The sequence below is a fragment of the Ornithorhynchus anatinus genome, chromosome 21 (genome assembly GCF_004115215.2).
Source record: "Ornithorhynchus anatinus isolate Pmale09 chromosome 21, mOrnAna1.pri.v4, whole genome shotgun sequence".
In the NCBI taxonomy this organism is placed as follows: Eukaryota; Metazoa; Chordata; class Mammalia; order Monotremata; family Ornithorhynchidae; genus Ornithorhynchus; species Ornithorhynchus anatinus.
The window spans coordinates 7,049,746-7,067,738 of record NC_041748.1 but is presented as its reverse complement, the minus strand read 5'-3'; the positions used below and the strand labels follow the sequence as shown (position 1 = coordinate 7,067,738).

Below are 17,993 nucleotides of genomic sequence, written 5' to 3'. Positions count from 1 at the left end.
CACAACGGGCTTGCAGTCTAGTAGGAGTTATATACTCATCCCTTCCTCTACCCCACACCACTTATGTCCACACCTGTATACTAAGTTCCTTCCGATACCTGTACTGCATTTTAACGTCTGTCTTTCTCTGGTCCCTGGAGTGAGGAGCCGCTTTATTGACGGAAAGCAACACACCTTCCCAGACACCAATCCGTCGTCCCCCGGGGACCGTAATAGCCTGGCTCCATCTGTTCACCGATGACCTCATTCCATCTGAGAGGGCTTCGTCCAGACCTGAGGAGAATTCTCCTTGGCCGGGGCGGATGCAGGCAAATCGGGGTGGACACAGTCCCTGTCACAAGTAGGGCTCACAGCCTCAATCCCCGTTTTACAGATGAGGTCACTGAGGCCCAGAGAAGAGAAATGATTTCACGAGATCACACTGCAGAGAAAGGGTGGGACTAGGATTGGAACCCATGACCTTCTGACTTCCAGGCCCGGGCCCTAATCCACTACACTATGCTGCTTCTGTATCTTCAACTGCAGGACAGCATTTCGATAATGCTCACAGAGAGCAGGTAGGACCCTCCCGTCCCCCACCCATCTCCCCAAAGACGGGATGGATCAGCAAAAGACTCTCGCTGATCGCTTAGGGAAATGGGCCCCGGGGGTGAGGAAGGGGCCGTGCTTAGAGAGGCATCTTCTGTGCATCACTAAATGCCATCCTGCCACAGGCCCCAAGCCAGGGGGATCGAGTTTCCTGAAACCCGATAGACCGAGCCTTCTGTTGTCAGTTCTGGTGCCAGATGGACAGGCAGAGAGAACTTGCCCTGGCTGGGCTCCGTGCGCAAATATTAACCGAAACTCCAGAGGGAAATTACTTAGAGTTGGAGCCCGGGCCTGGGACTCAGAAGATCATGGGTTCTAATCCCGGCTCTGCCGCTTGACTGCTGGATGACCCTGGGCAAGTCAGTTGGGTTCTCAGTGAACTCACCTGGGAAAATGGGTTTGAGACCGCGAGCCTCATGTGGGGCAGGGACTGTGTCCAACCTGATTTGCTTAGATCCACCCAAGTCTTAGTACAGTGCCTGGTAAATAGTAAGCGCTTACCAAATAGCGTTATTATTATTAATATTAGTGGACCCCTAAGCAAAGTCTGAGGACTTGAATATGCAATAAGCCAAAAAGGTTGATTCCAGGACTTTTCTCACACACACACACACACACACACACACACACGCAGACCTCCACCTGCCACTTCCGTCACAGATTTCAAAGATCACTTTGTACTCATCGAGGCAGAATTTCAAACAGGCTCCTTCAGCTTTATTGTCAATCTGTTTCCTTCCCTGGGCTGACTTTTTACACAACCTTTTGTAATGAAAAACACCAGAAGCCTTCCTTAGCTCTTCAAAATCCTCAGATGGAGATGATCAGCCTTTCTGATCGATGGGAATCTTGCATATTCATGCCCCCTTTTTTTTTAATGTTTCCTTTGGTTGTTACTTCCCCCACCTCAAACACACGCTCAGTTTGCAACTGAGATACTGAGATACTTGATGTTCTGACTGCTTCCTCGGCCGGGAAAGAGAAAACAGCTGAATTGGTGGAAAAGTCAAAAAGTGAAAACAAAATTCTTGAGCGTCGGTGAAGATCACCCTGATTCTATTTATTTGCTATTGTTTTAATGAGATGTTCTTCCCCTTGACTCTATTTATTGCCATTGTTCTTGTCTGTCCGTCTCCCCCGATTAGACTGTAAGCCCGTCAAAGGGCAGGGACTTTCTCTAACCGTTGCCGATTTGAACATTCCAAGAGCTTAGTACAGCGCTCTGCACATAGTAAGCGCTCAATAAATACTATTGAATGAATGAAAGAAGCGGAAATGGAAAGATGCCGGGACTGGGTGTCAGGAGACTTAGGTTCTGATAGCCACACCACCACTTGGCTACTGTGTGATCTTGGGCAAGTCCCTTCACTTCTCTATGCCTCAGTAACTTCTTCTGTAACATGGAGATGAAGATCGTGAACCCCATGCGGGACACGGACTATGTCCAACCTGATGACCTTGTATCTACCCTAGCACTCAGTACAGTGCCTGGCACATAATAAGGGCTTAAAAAATACTATCGAAAAAAGATATTCCAACTCTGCTATGAGACCTTGGGTGAGTTGCTTAACTTCTCAGTGCCTCATTTTCCTCATCTATAAAATGGGGATTCAATAGCTGTTTTCCCTCTTACCTCAGGCTGTTAGCCTCATGTAGGAACTGATTATCTTGTCTCTGCACAGTGCCTGGCACAGAGTAAGCATTTAACAAATACCACAATGATCATACTTTTTATTATAATGATATATCATTATATATAATTATATATGATAGTAAGAATTGTGGTTATTTGTAAAATGCTATGTGCCAGGTGCTGTTCTAAGTGCTGGGGTAAATACAAACTATTCAGTTTGGACACTGACCTTGTCCCACATAGGGCTCACAGTCGTAATCCCCATTTTCCAGATGAGGTAATTGAGGCACAAAGAAGTTAAATGACTTGCCCAAAGTCACCTAGGAGACAAGTGTCAGAGCTGGGACTAGAACCCAGGGGCTTCTGACTCCCAGGCCCCTGTTCTATCCACTAGACCAAGCTTAGAGTGAGGTGTGTCTAGTTCACCTGTCCCCGTCTGACTCTTCTTCCGGCTCACGGAAGTGACAAGGAGTTTTAGCAATAATAATAATAATAATATTTGTGGTATTTGTTAAGCACTTACTATGAGCCAGGCACTGTACTAAACCCTGAGGTGGATACAAGTAATTAGGGTTGGACACAGTCCCTATCCCACTTGAGGCTCACGGTCGCAATCCTCATTTTCCAGATGAGGTTACAGAGGCTCGGAGAAGGGAGTGGAGTGACATGCCCAAGGTCACACAGCAAATGAAGGAGCTGGGAGAAGAACCTATGACCTTCTGACACCCAGGCCCGCTCTCACCAAGCTGCTTTTCATTCATTCATTCATTCATTCAATCACATTTATTGAGCGCTTACTGTGTGCAAAGCACTGTACTAAGCGCTTGGGAAAGGACAATACAACAGAGTTGACACTGAACGTCCTCTCAGTGGTAAACTTCCAGAGGACAAGGATTGTGTTTACTTTCTCAGTTGTATGCTGCCCAGTGCTTAATCCAGTGCTCTGCACGCTGTAAGTCGTCAATAAATATGACCGATTTACAAACCGATTGATCGACGAGGACTTTAGTGAAATGGTCCAAATGCTTCTTGGGGCCCAAGGGCCTGGAACTTTGAGAGAGCAGTTCCTCTCTGCAGATTTCCAACTTCTGGGAGGAAATTGTTCCTGCCAAATGTTGCCAGAAAGTAGCATGGCCTAGTGGATAAAGCACGATCCTGGGAGCCAGAGCACCTGAGTTCTAATTCTGACTCTGCCTCTTGCCTGCTGTGTGACCTTGGGCAAGTCACTTAACTTCCCTGTGCCTCAATTTCTTCAACTGCAAAATGGGAATTCAATACCTGTTCTCCCTCCTACTTAGATTTTGAGCCTCATGTTGGACCTGATGGACTTGCATCTACCCCAGCACTTAGAACGGGGGGTGACACTTAGTAAGCTCTAAATAATTACCCATCCCCCAAACTTTATTGTATTGTACAGCATGACTTAGTCGAAAGAACACGGGCTTGGGAGTGAGAGGTCGTGGGTTCTAACCCCTGCAGTGCCACTCGGCAGCTATGTGACTTTGGGCAAGTCGCTTAACTTCTCTGTGCCTCAGTTACCTCATCTGTAAAATGGGGATGAAGACTATGAGCCTCATGTGCAGCAACCTGATTGGCTTGTATCTACCCCGGCACTTAGAAAAGCGCTTGGCACATAGTAAGCACTTAACAAATGGCATCATCATTATTATTATTATTCCAAGTGCTCAGTACTGTGCTCTACATGTTGTAGGCCCTCAGTAAATACCAATGTTTGACTTATTGATTCAGGTTTAAGTTTCCTGATCCTCTGTGGCTCTTCCAGTGTGATAGCTTCTCACCTTTGTGGCTAATTAAAACGTAGAACTCGCTTAGCCCTTTAAAGTTCCTCCTCTAGACTGTAAGCTTGTTGTGGGCAGGGAATGTGTCTGTTGATATACTGTACTCTCCCAAGTGCTCAGTACAGTGCTCGCTCACACAGTAAGTCTCGGTAAATACAATTGACTGTCTAGTCCGGTGTTCTGCACCAGTGATCATTTGATTGAACCAGTGCATTGGCTGAGAAGCGGTGTGGCGTTGTGGGTAGAGCACAGTCCTGTGAATCAGGAGGTCAGGTGTTCTAATCCTGGCTCTGCAACCTGTCCGCTGTGTGATCTCGGGCAAGTCCACTTCTCTGGGCCTCGGTTACCTCATCTGGAAAATGAGGATTGAGATCGTGAGCCCCACGTGGGACAGGGACTATGTCCAGCCCTTTTGCTTGAATCCATTTTAGTACTTGGCACACGATAATCACAAGTGTACTTGTAAAGAGCTAACTATGTGTCCAGCACTGTTCTAAACATTTAACAAATACCACAGTTATTATTCTTGCTACTCCCTTGCCCACAGCGACAAACTTTCAGACGAGCCGATTAGGACCGGTGACCGTAGGAAGAAAACTCCGGAATTCCAGACAATGCAACACTCTTTGCACACCGATTCGGAGCAGAAGAAGCCTCGGAGGAAAGATACCCCGGCCATCCACATTCCCCCTTTCATCCCAGGTAATTACAATAATAAATGTGTGGTCCTCGTGTCTGCTAATTCTGCCATATTATCCTCTCCCAGGCGTTCAGCACAGTACTTTGCACATAGTAAGTGCTCAATAACTCCCACTGTGACTGATTCAGCGGTTACTGTCTTGTTCTCCCTCCTATTTAAGACCGTGAGCCTCATGCAGGATGGCGACTTGTCCATCTTAATTGACTTGTATCTGCTAATTCTAGTGTATTGTACTCTCTCAAGCCCTTAGAACAGGGCTATGCATATAGTAAATGCTTGATAAATGTCACTGATTGGTTGATTGATTGATTGATTCAGCAACTGATATCCTGCTCTCTTTCCTTCTTAAGACTGCGAGCTCCCTGTGGAACAGGGACCGTCTGACCTAATTGAGTTGTACTTACCCTAGAGCTTAGAACAGTGTTTGGCACATAGGAAACGCTGAAAAATTTCCATCAAATAAACGAAGAGAACTTTGGTGCCAAGCAATGGGACGCATTCAGGGCAATCAATCGATTAATCGATCATATTTATCGAGTGGTTATTGTGTGCAGAGCACTGTACTAAGCACTTGGGAGAGTGTAATAAAATAGAGTTTCTAGGCACGTTGTATTTGCAGAAACAGCAGAGAATGTGGTGCTGATTAGTTGCAGCATGTTCTCTGTCCACAACGAGCTTACGGTCTAGACGGGGGAGACAGCCGTTAATAGAAATGATTAAATGGCAGATGTGAAGATAAGTGCTGTCGGGCTGAGGGAGGGGTGACTAAAGGCACCAAATTCACATGCAAGGGCAGATCAGAGACAGCCCCAGTCCCAATCTAAGAGGGAAGGAGGTCAGACATCGAATCCCCATTTTATAGATAAGGTGACTGAGGCCCAGAGACGTTCAGTGACACGCCCAAGATCACACGGCAGGCAAGTGTCAGGGCTGTGTTCCGAAACCAGGCCTCCTGCCACCCAGATCCAAGAGCTTGCATCTACTCCAGCACTTAGAACAGTCCTCAATGTGTAGTAAGTGCTTAACTATCATAATTAATTAATTAGGCCACATTGCTTCTCTGTTGTATTGTACTCTCCCAAGCGCTTAGTATAGTGCTCAGCACTTAGTAATATCTCAATAAATACCATTGATTGAGTAATTGATTTGATGAGGCAGTTGACCCAGAAATGCTCCTGAGGCTTCTTGCAGACATTTATTTATTTCGATTAATGACTGATTCTCGTTTTAGACTATAAGCTCACTGTGGGCAGGGAATGTGTCTACCAAATTGTAGTCTCCCAAGCACTTAGTACAGTGCTCTGAACACAAATATCCCGACTCTGCCACATCTGCTGTTTGACCTGGGGCAAGTCACTTCACTTCTCTGTGCTTCAGTTCCCTCATCTGTAAAATGGGGATGAAGATTGTGAGCCCCATATGGGGCAGGGACCGTGTCCAACCCAATTACCTTGTATATACCCCAGTGATTACAGCAGTGCCTGGCATATAACAAGCCCTGAAGAAATACCATCATCATTATTATTCTTATTATTCTTGTTATTATTATTATTTCCTTTAGGTGTCCTCACGGAGCACTTACTGCAGACCGGTGATATCCAGGAGAAACCCTCGGAGGATGGGATGGGATCTCAGGGTCATAAGCCCGACCTGGAGCCGAAAAAGCCACGGAGGAAAGATACCCCCGCATTGCATGTACCCCCCTTTGCTTCAGGTAAGGGTCGGGGGGAGCATGACCAGCGGAGGAAGAGGAGGCGGAGACCTGCTAGGGCCCATTTGGTCTTTCCGTCAGTCAATCCCATTTATTGAGCGTTAACTCTGTCGTTGTGGGAGGGGAATGTATCTGTTTATTGTTGTACTATACTCACCCGAGTGCTTAGTACGGTGCTCTGCACACAGTAAGCCCTCAATAAGTATAGCTGTGTGAATAAATGAATGGAGAGCTCTGTACTAAGCACTTGGGAGGGTACAATAGAATGATATAATAGACACATTCCCTGCACACAGTGACCTTACAGTCTCAAGGGGGAGACAGATATTAATAGAAATAAATAAATTTTGGAGATATGCATAAGGGCTGTGGGGCTCGGGGGAGCTGAATAAAGGGTGCAAATCCAAGTTCAAGGGTGATGCAGAAGGGCGAGGGATATGAGGAAATAAGGGCTTAATAGGGAAAGACCTTTTTGGAGGAGATGTGCTTTCGACTGTGTTTTTAGATGTGCCAGGCAAGAGGAGCCCACCCTTAGAAGCTCGGGAACCTTAGAGCTGACGATCAGCCTCTCTTCTGCGGAGCTAGCCCTAAATTGCCCACCTTGGGCTTCCAAACGACAGTCCTGCTTCCATAAAATTCCTGTGGCATTGAGGTCCTACAGGTCCCTCTACCCCCATTCGGCAATAGCCCACCTCGTCTCCCTACCTCATTTTCGACTTCCTCGCTAGGCTGGAAGAGAAACCTATGTCATGGAAATTCCAATCTTTCCTGGTAGCTTATTCCTTATTTCTGCAGCTCCAGTGAAGCTAGAGTGCTCTGGAGACTTTTCCTGCTGCTGTTCCTGTCACTTCCACTCAATCAATCAATCATATTTATCAAACACGTACTGTGTGCAGAGCCTGGACTTAGCTCTTGGGAGAGTACTGTAAGCTTGTTGTGGGCAGGGAATTACCCTGCACACAGTAAGTGCGCAATAAATGAGATTGAATGAATGAAACAATATAACAGACACATTCCCTGCCCACAAAGAGCTTACAGTCTAGAGGGAAAGACAGCCATTAATAAAAATAAATAAATTACGGGTATGGACATAAGTACTGTGGGGTTGGGTGGTGGGGGGAACGAATAAAGGGAGCAAATCAGGGCAATGCTGAAGGGAGTGGGAAAAGAGGAAAGAAGGGCATAGTCAGGGAAGGCCTCTTGAAGGAGATGTGCCTTCAGTAAGGCTTTGAAGGGGGAGAAAGTAATCATCTGTCAGATTAGAGGAGGGAGGGTGTTCCGGGCCAGAGGCGGAATGTGGGTGAGAGATTGGCGGTGAGATAGACGAGGTGAAAGTAAAGTGAGTAGGTTGACATTAGAGGAGTGAAGTGTGAGGGCTGGGTTAGAGTAGGAGAGCAGAGACTGATTCCCTTGCAGTAACTGGAGGTTCCCTCCTTTTGGTGTGAAAAGGTGGGTACTAGACCAGGGCAAGATGGGGGAATAACAGTTACCTACAGGAGAGGAGGCCAAGTGAATGGCTAATGATAATAGTAATAACAACGGTATTTGTTAAGTGTTTACAATGTGCCAAGCGCTAATACTATGTGCTATAATCAGACCAGACACTGTCCCTCTCTCACAGGAGCTCACGGTCTAAAGAGGAAGGAGAACAGGTATTGAATCAGCATGGACAAGTGGACACGCTTTGGTTGCAATTCCTCTGGGAAAGACGGGATGATGGTCTCTCTTGAGTGGGGTTAGGAGTGACATAATAACAACAATAATGATAAGATAATAATAATGCTAATAATGATTGTGATATTCATTAAGCGCTCACTATATGCCAGGCACCATACTGAGAGCTGAGGTAGAGAGAAGTTAATCACATCAGATGGAGTCCATACGGGGCTCGCAATCTAAACAGGAGGGAGAATAAAGAATATTGAAGCTTCATTTTATAGATGAAGAAACTGAAATCTGGAAAAAATTTAGGTTTGGGATAAGACAAGGGTCAAGAATAGAGTTGATGAGGATGTTGTGCTTATTATCTCTCCTGGATCAAGTTTTGCAGTACCTATTTGGGAAGATATATTGTAAAGCCAGCAGTTAGAACAGTGCTAGGCACATAGTAAGCACTTAATGAATACCATAATTGTTATTATTATTACTAGACAGTAAGCTCTCTGAGGGCAGGGATCATGTCTACCAATGCTATTACACTCTCCCAAGTGTGTAGTACAGCACTCTACCCCCGGTAAGCCCTCAAAAAGTGCCAGTGATAATAATAATAATAATAATAATAAAATATGGTATTTGTTAAGTGCCTACTTTGTACCAGGCACTGTACTAAGCACTGGGTTGGACATAGTCCACATCTGGATACACCATCTTCACGCCTGAGAAATCATTTCTAAAGGCAAGGAAACATGGGGCATTTTTCTTTTTAATTTCCCCAGTAGGCAGGTCGGTCAAACAGTCTGTATGAAGGTGAGAATTTTCCTACCGTTGCTTTTCCTTTTACCTTCAAGATGTGCTGATTCCAGTAGCTCCCATTTGCGTGCCCAGATCTAGATGGGCACGCACACACACACACACACACACAAACACCCCCCAACACACACTTACACACATTTCCCTTGGAAACCCACTGATTCACTGTGTCCGGAACGTCCCCACGTCTTTTCCGTACCAAGACGGCAAATGGACTAGGATGGGATGGAATCTGTGTTCCTCAGGTCAGGAAGTGTCTTAGATCAGCACATTTGTATGTAGGCACACGCACAATTATAGCCACTGCTCAATCCCACTCACTTTTATTAGCATATTAGCTGGAGTACTGTATTTCTGAAGAGCCTTTTAGGAGCTAAGGCTTGGCAGGAATTGAAATGCTGGTTTGCGTGATTGGAAAACTCTGCCCGAGGCTTGTGTTTAGAGAGATGCATGTTGTTTCTACTAAGGGTGTCGAGAAAACACCGAGGCACAGCGAGGATCGGGGCTAATCGGAGAGGATTGTTTCAAGGCCCTCCTTCCAAAGCAAACTTTGTCCCCCGAGAGCTCTGACACCGTGCTGTTTTCCGTCCTGATGGACCCCAGTTTTGGGGATCGAGGGTGGAGTCGAATCAGAGTGGTACTGATGTGGAAGGGGGAGCAAAGACTTTTTGTATGGTATTTGTTAAGCACTTACTATATCGATCGTAGTGTTTCTTGAGTGCTTACTATGTGCAGAGCAGTGTACTAAGCACTTGGGAGAGTACAATACAATTGAATTAGCAGACTCACTCCCTGCCCATAGTGTTCATAATGGGAGTAGCGGCGTGGCTCAATGGCTAGAGCCCTGGCCTGGGAGTCAGAGGACCTGAGTTCTAATCCCAGCTCTGCCACTTGTCTGCTGGGTGACCTTTGGCAAGTCGCTTCTCTTCATTTATCCACTCATTCGATCGTATTTATTGAGGGCTTACTGTGTGCAGAGCACTGTACCAAGTGCTTGGAAAGTACAATCTGCTTCTCTGTGACTCGGATACCTCCTCTATTCTCCCTCCTTTTTAGACTGTGAGCCCCACACGGGACAGGGATCTAATTAACACGTACCTAGCCCAGCACTTAGAACAGTGTTTGACACATAGTAGTTAGTCAGTCATTTGTATTATCGAGCCCTGTGTGCAGAGCACTGTACTAGGCGCTTGGGAAAGTACGATAGAACAATAAACATATTCCCTGCTCACAACAAGCTTACAATCTAGAGGGGGAGACAGACAATGATAGTAAGTGCTTAGCAAATACCATTAAAAAAATGGTCCTCGAGGGCAGGGAACATATCTATCAACTCTCCTGTACTCTCCCGAGTGCTTAGTACAGTGTCGTGCACTCAGTAAGTGCTCAATGAATGCCATTGAATGATTAGAAAGTGTTCAAGTGGGGGAAAGAGGGTAGAGAGATAAATCAGGGAAAACCTCCTAGAGGAGATGAGATTTCAGAAGGGTCTTGAGAACTTTCCGGTTGGGACTGAAGCATACTCACTGGGCACTGCCCTTGGGCTCCACAGTCTTCTGGGAGTTTTAGTCCGGACAATCCGGAAAGCTGAGAGGCTTTTACCTCAGCACTGCCCCCGTTCCCTCACCGGGGCTAAGGTTGGGAGGGGTAGGGAGAAGGGGTGAATTGCTGACTTACTTTCCCCTTGACCTAAGCGCCATTCAGAAGGTGACCCTGGAAATGGGCCTCATTGTCTCTAGACTTAAGCTCATCGTGGGTAGGGAATGTGTCTGTTGACTGTTCTATTCTTTTCTCCCAAATGCTCAGTACAGTGTTCTGCACACAGTAAGAACTCAATAAGTACCACTGAATGACTGAATGGTCGAGTTCGGTTCAACAGAAACGATGGTTCGTGTTTGCTGAATTGTGGGAACTGCACGGATGCTAAGCATAAAGTGACATCAACGTCAGTCAGTTGTATTTATTGAGCACTTACTGTGGGCAGAGCACTGTACTAAGCGCTTGGGAGAGTACACTAGAACAGTAAACAGATGCATTCCCTGCCCACAACAGATTTAAGGTCTAGAAGGACCTCTTTATTTCTATAGAAAGTCTCAGCTCCCGAAGTAGAACCTTCCTGTTGGTGTTCACGAATTATGTGGGCTAAAGCTTTAGTTCCACCTAGTGTCTGGAAATTGGTTTTCTCTTCTGCTAAATATCAGCTATTTAGGGAAGGTGCCGTATGGATGGAGTGGGAAGAAAATTAAACAAGGAACCATGGAGAGCATTGGTTTCCCAGCCATGAACAGAGCCCATTCAGTCAATCAATGGTATTTATCGAGTGCTTCCTGTGTGCAGTACACTGTACTAAGCGCTTGGGAGAGTACAATGAAACAGTTGGTAGATATTTTCCCTGCCCACAATGAGCTCACTGTCTAGTGAGGGAGATAGACATGAAAATAAATTATAGATATATGCATAAGTTCTTTGGGGATGAGGGTGGGGTGAGCATCAAGTGCTTAAAGGGTACAGATCCAAGTGTAAGGGTAACACAGAAGGGAGAGGGAGTAAGGAAAAGAAAGTTTAATTGGGGAAGGCCTCTTGGAGATGTGTCTTCAAAAAGGCTTTGAAGAGGGGAAGAATAATTGTCTGTCAGGTATGAGGAGGGAAGGAGTTCCAGGCCAGAGAAAAGATGTGGGAAAGGGGTCGGCAGCGAGATAGACAACATGGAGGTACAGGGGACAGGTTGGTATTAGAGGAGTGAAGTGTGCAGGCTGGGTTGTAGGAGGAGATCAGCCAGGTAAGATAGAAGCTCGTTGTGGACAGGGAATGTGTCTGTTTATTGTTGTATTGTACTCTCCCAACCGCTTAGTACAGTGCCCTGTACATAATACGCGCTCGATAAACATGATTGAATAGGAGGGGGCAAGCGGATTGAGTACGTTAATGTGTACAGTAAAGCTGTAATGTCTGTTTTTTAAATGTGCAGCCCTCGGCCTCCCTCCACAGCAGCGCACGCTGTCAAATTCTACAGCTTGGAGGGGGTCGGAGTTCTCACAGACCTGGGAGGAAAGCAAAGTAAAAGATCTGGAGAAAGTGGGAGGGATCACGGGCCCCTCCAGAGGACAGCTCTGAGATCCAGAAAAATCAACATACTTCTGTAAAATGATAATAAGAATGGTACTTGTTAAGCGCTCACTATGTGCGAGTGCCGTTTTAAGTGCTGGGGTAGATACAAGGTCCCCTCTAAGGGTCACACCTGGAGAGTTTCCAGTACCCTACGGGTCTCGGCTACAGGAGGGAGAGTCAAGCAGAGCCCTGTCCGTTCCATTCCTAGCTTGACCGGTGTCTAGCGAGTGGCAGACAATCTGCTACAAGTCTAAATTCACCTATGCTGGGCAGCCGCGGCACGGGAGAGAGTTGAGGACAGAGATTCAGGTTTACTGCGCAGAAGGAGGTGATGGTAAACCACTTCCAGATTTTTACCAAGAAAACTCTCCGGATCCACTACCAGACCTACCGCTGATGGAGAGCGGGGCGTTCCGGGAGAGATGTGTCCATGGTGTCGCGATGGGTCGGAAATGACTCGACGGCATAAGACAAGACAAGATCCAAGGTCATCAGGTTGGACAGAGTCCCCGTCCCACATGGGGCTCACTCTTAACCCCCATTTTACAGATGTGGTAACTGAGGCACAGAGAAGTTAGTGACAGGAACTCTAGAACGAAGCCAGCACCCCACCCTTACCAGCTGATAAAATGGCTCATGCAATATCCTCACGTTAGGCTGCGGGCCCCAGAATAGCATGTGTGAGGTCACATGCATCACCTAAAAGACAGCACGCGTTAAGGATTTACTCTGTGCTACGTCCTATGCTAAATTCTGAGCTCGATACCAAATAATCTGATCAGACGCAGTCCTGGTCCTGTACAGGGCTCACGGACTAAGAAGGAAGGAGAACAAGAATTTCATCCCTATTTTATAGATGAGGAAACCGAAACTCCGAGAAGTTAAATGACTTGCCCAAGGTCACACAACCAGTACGTGGCCGAGCTGGGATAAGAACCCAGGTCCTTCTGACTCCCAGGCCCGTGCTCTATCCGCTAGGCAACGTCGCTTCTCAACCTCTCGACGGAAAGCTTGTTGTGGACGTGCGGGGAACGAGGTGACCAACTTATATTGTACCCTCTCAGTACAAGGTGCATTATCCTCTAGACTGTAAGCTCGTTGCGGGTAGGGATGTGCCCCATGTGGGACAGGGACTGTGTCCCACCCAATTTGCTTGTACCCACTCCAGCACTTAATACAGTGCCTGGTACCCAGTATCACTCTCCCAAGTGCTTAGTACAATGTCCTGTACACAGTAAGCTCTTAATAGTTACTTCTAGAACGTGAGCCCGTTGTTGGGGAGGGATTGCCTCGATTTGTTGCACAGTAAGCGCTCAATAAACACGATGGAATAAAGGAAAGAAAGCTCCTTTATTACCCAGGTCCTTCAGATTCCCAGCCTTGGCGCTCACCTGCTGTGTGACCTTGGGCAAGTCACTCCATTTATCCGCCTAACAATTCCCTCAGGAGTAAAATGGGGATTCGATATCTGTTTCCCTCTCTGCCTGTAATAATAATAATAATAATCATGGTATTTGTTAAGCACTTGTTATGTGCCAAGCACTGTATTAAGTGCTGGGGTAGATACAATATCATCAGGTTCCACACGGGGTTCCCCATCTTAGTCAGAGAGAGAACAGGGATTGAATCCCCATTTGTGCTTATGTACATATCCATAATTGATTTATTTATATTAATGTCTGTCTCCCCCTCTAGACTGTAAGCTTGTTGTGGGCAGAGACTGTGTCTATTATAGTTTGTTGTTCTCACCCAAGTGCTACCCGGATAATCTTCCTACAGAAACGCTCTGGACATGTCACTCCCCTCCTCAGAAACCTCCAGCGGTTGTCTATCGACTTTCACATGAAACAAAAACTCCTCACTCTTGGCTTCAAAGCTCTCCATCACCTTGCCCCCTCCTACCTCTCCTCCCTTCTCTCTTTCTACTGTCCACCCCGTCCACTCTGCTCCTCTGCCGTCCACCTCCTCACCGTCCCCAGTTCTCGCCTATCCCGCCATCGAGCCCTGGCCCACGTCCTCCCGCTGTCCTGGAACGCCCTCCCTCCTCACCTCTGCCAAACTAATTCTCTTTCCCTCTTCAAAGCCCTACTGAGAGCTCACCTCCTCCGGGAGGCCTTCCCAGACTGAGCTTCCCCTTTTCCCTCTGCTCCCTCTGCTCCCTCTGCTCCCTCTCTGCCGCCCCTTTCACCTCCCCTCTGCTAAGCCCGCCCTTTTCCCCTTTCCCTCTGCTCCTCCCCCTCTCCCTTCCTCTCTCCTCAGCACTGTGCTCATTTGCTCATTTGTATATATCTTTATTACCCTATTTATTTTGTTAATGAGGCGTACATCCCCTTGATTCTATTTATGGTTCCTGTTTTTGTCCGTCTCCCCCAACTAGGCTGTAAGCCCATCAGTGGGCAGGGATTGTCTCCATCTGTTGCCGAATTGTATATTCCAAGCGCTTAGTACAGTGCTCTGCACATAGTAAGCGCTCAATAAATACTATTGAATGAATGAATACAGTGCTCTGCACACAGTAAGCACTCAATGAATCCGATGGATTTGTCGATTGATGGATTTGCAGTTGAGGAAATCACAGAGCAGTTAAGTGATTTACCCAAAGTCACTCGGCAGACGAGTGGTGGAGCCAGGGTTAGAAGCCAGGTGGTCTGGCTCCCAGGCCCGTGTTTGATCCACTAGGCCACGTTGCTTCTCTGTGAGCCCCACGTGGGACCTGATAATCTTGCAACTATCCCAGTTCCTAGTACAGTGCTCAACACATAGTAAACGCTTAACAAATACCACAATTATTTTTATTATTTTACCGAGTGTCAGTTTCCTCATCTGTAAAATGGGGAAAAAATATCCGTTCTCCCACCCACTTAGGCCGTGAGCCTCCTAGGGGACAGGGATGTGTCTTACCTGATTCTCCTATATTTTTCCTAGTGCTCAGTACACTGCTTGGTACAGAGTAAGTGCTCAACAAATGCCACAATTATTTTTATTATTTTATTATGCTTCAGCTTCCTCATCTGATGGGGATTCAATATTAATTCTCTCACCCATTTAAACTGCGAGCCTCCTATGGGACGAGGATGTGACCAACCTGATTATCTGTATCTTTTCCAGTGCTTAGTACAGTGCTTGGCATTTATTAAGCACCACAGCTATTTTTTATTATTTTACTGGGCCTCAGTTTCCTCGTCGGTAAAATGGGGATTCAATACCAGTCCTCTCACCCACTTAGACTGTGAACGTCCTATGGGGCGGAGACGTGACCAACCTGATTTTCTGTATCTTTTCCAGAGCTTGGCACATAGTAAGTGCTTGGCAAATACCATCGCGGTTATTGTTTATAGAAGCAGTCCTCACTCATGCTGGCACCCTCCTGGTCTTACCTGGGCACCACCGGCTGCCTTTCTTTGCACTTCTCTCCCCACCGGGATTATCTCTAACATCACTAGGCAACACGGTCCCATTTCATCCGACCAAATGGCATCTAACGGCAGATCTGTGCTCTTCGTTGTAGGGGTGAGGCTGCTCCGGGGAGAACGACACAGAGTGATCCTAGAAGACGACGAGAAGGAGGGAGAGAATATCCCCGTATAAATCCACCCTCCGACGCCCCTTGCCAGTCGGTTAGAACGGGTCCCCGGTGCTGCCCCGAGAAACAGAAATATACTCTTTTTCCTCCACTGGCTCTTTCTGCTATTTTAGATCTACAGCCCTGTCAACCCCCTCCACCAGGCCCCTAGATCCCCTCTGTAGAACCTTCCTCGCCTCACCCCAACTCTCAAGGTCCAACTGGTTGAGTTCGGTGTCAGCTAGAGGACATATGGAATGTACAGCGGTGTGTCGTGTGTACTGGTGGTATACATTGGCGCGGCTGGCCTTCGTAGACAAAGGAGATAATGATGATTGTGGGATTTTTTAAGTGCTTACTATGTACTGTACTAAACTCTGGGGTAGATAAAAGTAATGGGCTGGACACAGTCCCTGTCCCACGTGGGACTCACAGTCTTAATCCCCATTTTCCAGGTGAGGTGACTGAGATCCAGAGAAGGGAATGATAATGGTGGTATTTGTTAAGCGCTTACTCTGTGCAAAGCACTGTTCTGAGCTCTGGGGGGATATAAGGTGATCAGGTTGTCCCACGTGGGGCTCACAGTTCTAATCCCCATTTTACAGATGAGGGAACTGAGGCACAGAGAAGTTAAGTGACTTGCCCAAAGTCACACAGCTGGCGAGCGGCAGAGCCGGGATTAGAACCCATGACCTCTGACTCCCAAGCCCGGGCTCTTTCCACTGAGCCACGCCGCTTCTCGTAGGGAAGTGACTTGCCTAAGGTCACCCACCGAGCAGACAAGTGGCATGAGAAGCAACATGACGTAGAGAAGCAGTATGGTATAGTGGATAGAGCATGGGCCTGGGCATCAGAAGGTCATGGGTTCTAATCACAGCTTGGCACTTGCCTGCTGGGTTTCCCTGGACAAGTCACTTCACTTCTCTGGGCCTCAGTTACCTCACCTGTAAAATAGGGATTGAAATTGTGAGCCCCAACCGGGACAAGGAGCTGTGTTCAACCCAATTTGCTGATATCCATCCCAGCTCTTAGTCCAATGCCTGGAAAGTCGTAAGCGCTTACCAGATACCATAATTATTAGTATAAAGTGGCAGAGCCGGGATCGGAACCCAAGTCCTTTTGACTCCCAGGCCCGTGCTCTATCCACTCCACCACGGTATTAGGGTCAAGGGATGAATATTTGCTCTCTTGGCTCCTACAGTCCTCAAGACACTGGCTTGTCTCTGGGCCTCCCCGGGAAGGATGAGAGCTAAAAGAGCTTTATTGCTGCTACATCTCGAGGCCCACAGACACATCTGTAATTCTCAGTCGTGGCAGACCTAACTCCAAAGAGGTGGGGGAGGATCTGGACCAAATCAAGTTCTGCTCCCATTCACTTCTCTTCCTTTTCTAGAAACAGATAATGCACCAGAGTAGGGATCCTACAAGAATTATGGGAAAGAGAGCTCCAGGTTTTGGGTTTTTTTAATGGCATTTGTTCAGCGCTTATGATGTGCCAGGCACTGTATTAAGCACGAAGGTAGATACAAGCTAATCAGGTTGGACACGGTCCATGTCCCACATGGGGCTCACAGCCTTGATCCCCATTTACAGATGAAGGAACTGAGGCACAGAGAAGCTTAGTGACTTGCCCGGGGTCACACAGCAGACAAGTGTCACAGGTGGAATTAGAACCCAGCTCCTCAAACTTCCAGGACCGTGCTCCATCCACTGGGACATGTTGCTTCTCACTTCTCTTCCTTTCCCAGAAACAAATTAGCAGCAAAGTAGGGATCTGAAAAGGATAACGGAAAAGAGAGCTTTGAGTTGTTTTCTTTAATGGTATTTAACTTCCAGGCTCGTGCTCTTGCCATTAGGCCACTCTTGATCTATCAGTGGTATTTATTGAGTGTTTACTGAGCACAGAGCATTGGACTAAGTTATTGGGAGGATAATAATGATAATAATTAAGGTCCCCTCTCAGGATGGCAACTGAAGAGTTTCCATCAGTCTTGGCTACGGAAGGAAGCGTCAAGCAGAATTCTACCCATTCCATTCCTAGCATGGCCAGTGGCTAGCGAGCGGAAGGCAATCTGCTACAAGGCAAAACTCCCCTCTGCTGGGCAGCAGCGGCACGGGAGAGAGTCGAGAGCGGAGACTCAAGTTGACTGTGTGGAAGGAAGCGACGGTGAAACGCTTCTGTAGTTTGACCAAGAAAACTCTATGGATCCACTACCAGAACGACTGCGGGTGGAGGTGGGGCTTTCTGGGAGAGATGTGTCCGTGGTCTCGCTCTGGGTCGGAGACGACTCGACAGCGTGAGACAAGACAAGAATAATTATGGTAATTCTAAAGAGCTTGTCCAAGATCACAAAACAGACAAGCGGTTGAACCAGGATTAAAGCCCAGGTCCTTTGGGCTCCTTGGCCCGTACCTTTTCCGCT

At 47.1% G+C, this 17,993-nt stretch overlaps 1 protein-coding gene across 1 annotated transcript; it reads left to right on the top strand.

Moving 5' to 3' along the window:
• Window positions 1-498: 498 nt before the first annotated feature.
• Window positions 499-15,682, top strand: PPP1R17 (protein phosphatase 1 regulatory subunit 17). Its single transcript, XM_039910074.1, has 4 exons — window positions 499-557; window positions 4,568-4,722; window positions 6,282-6,434; window positions 15,517-15,682. Exons 1-4 carry the CDS (start codon window positions 499-501, stop codon window positions 15,594-15,596), a joined length of 447 nt encoding a protein of 148 aa, XP_039766008.1. The 3' UTR covers window positions 15,597-15,682.
• Window positions 15,683-17,993: the final 2,311 nt, after the last annotated feature.

Excerpts from the sequence above, each read along its gene's own strand:
- PPP1R17 (XM_039910074.1), top strand. The coding sequence starts at position 499 with ATGCTGCTTCTGTATCTTCAACTGCAGGACAGCATTTCGATAATGCTC. Across the intron at positions 4,723-6,281 it reads CATTCCCCCTTTCATCCCAG|GTGTCCTCACGGAGCACTTA; the intron begins GTAATTACAATA and ends TATTTCCTTTAG. Across the intron at positions 6,435-15,516 it reads TGTACCCCCCTTTGCTTCAG|GGGTGAGGCTGCTCCGGGGA; the intron begins GTAAGGGTCGGG and ends TCTTCGTTGTAG.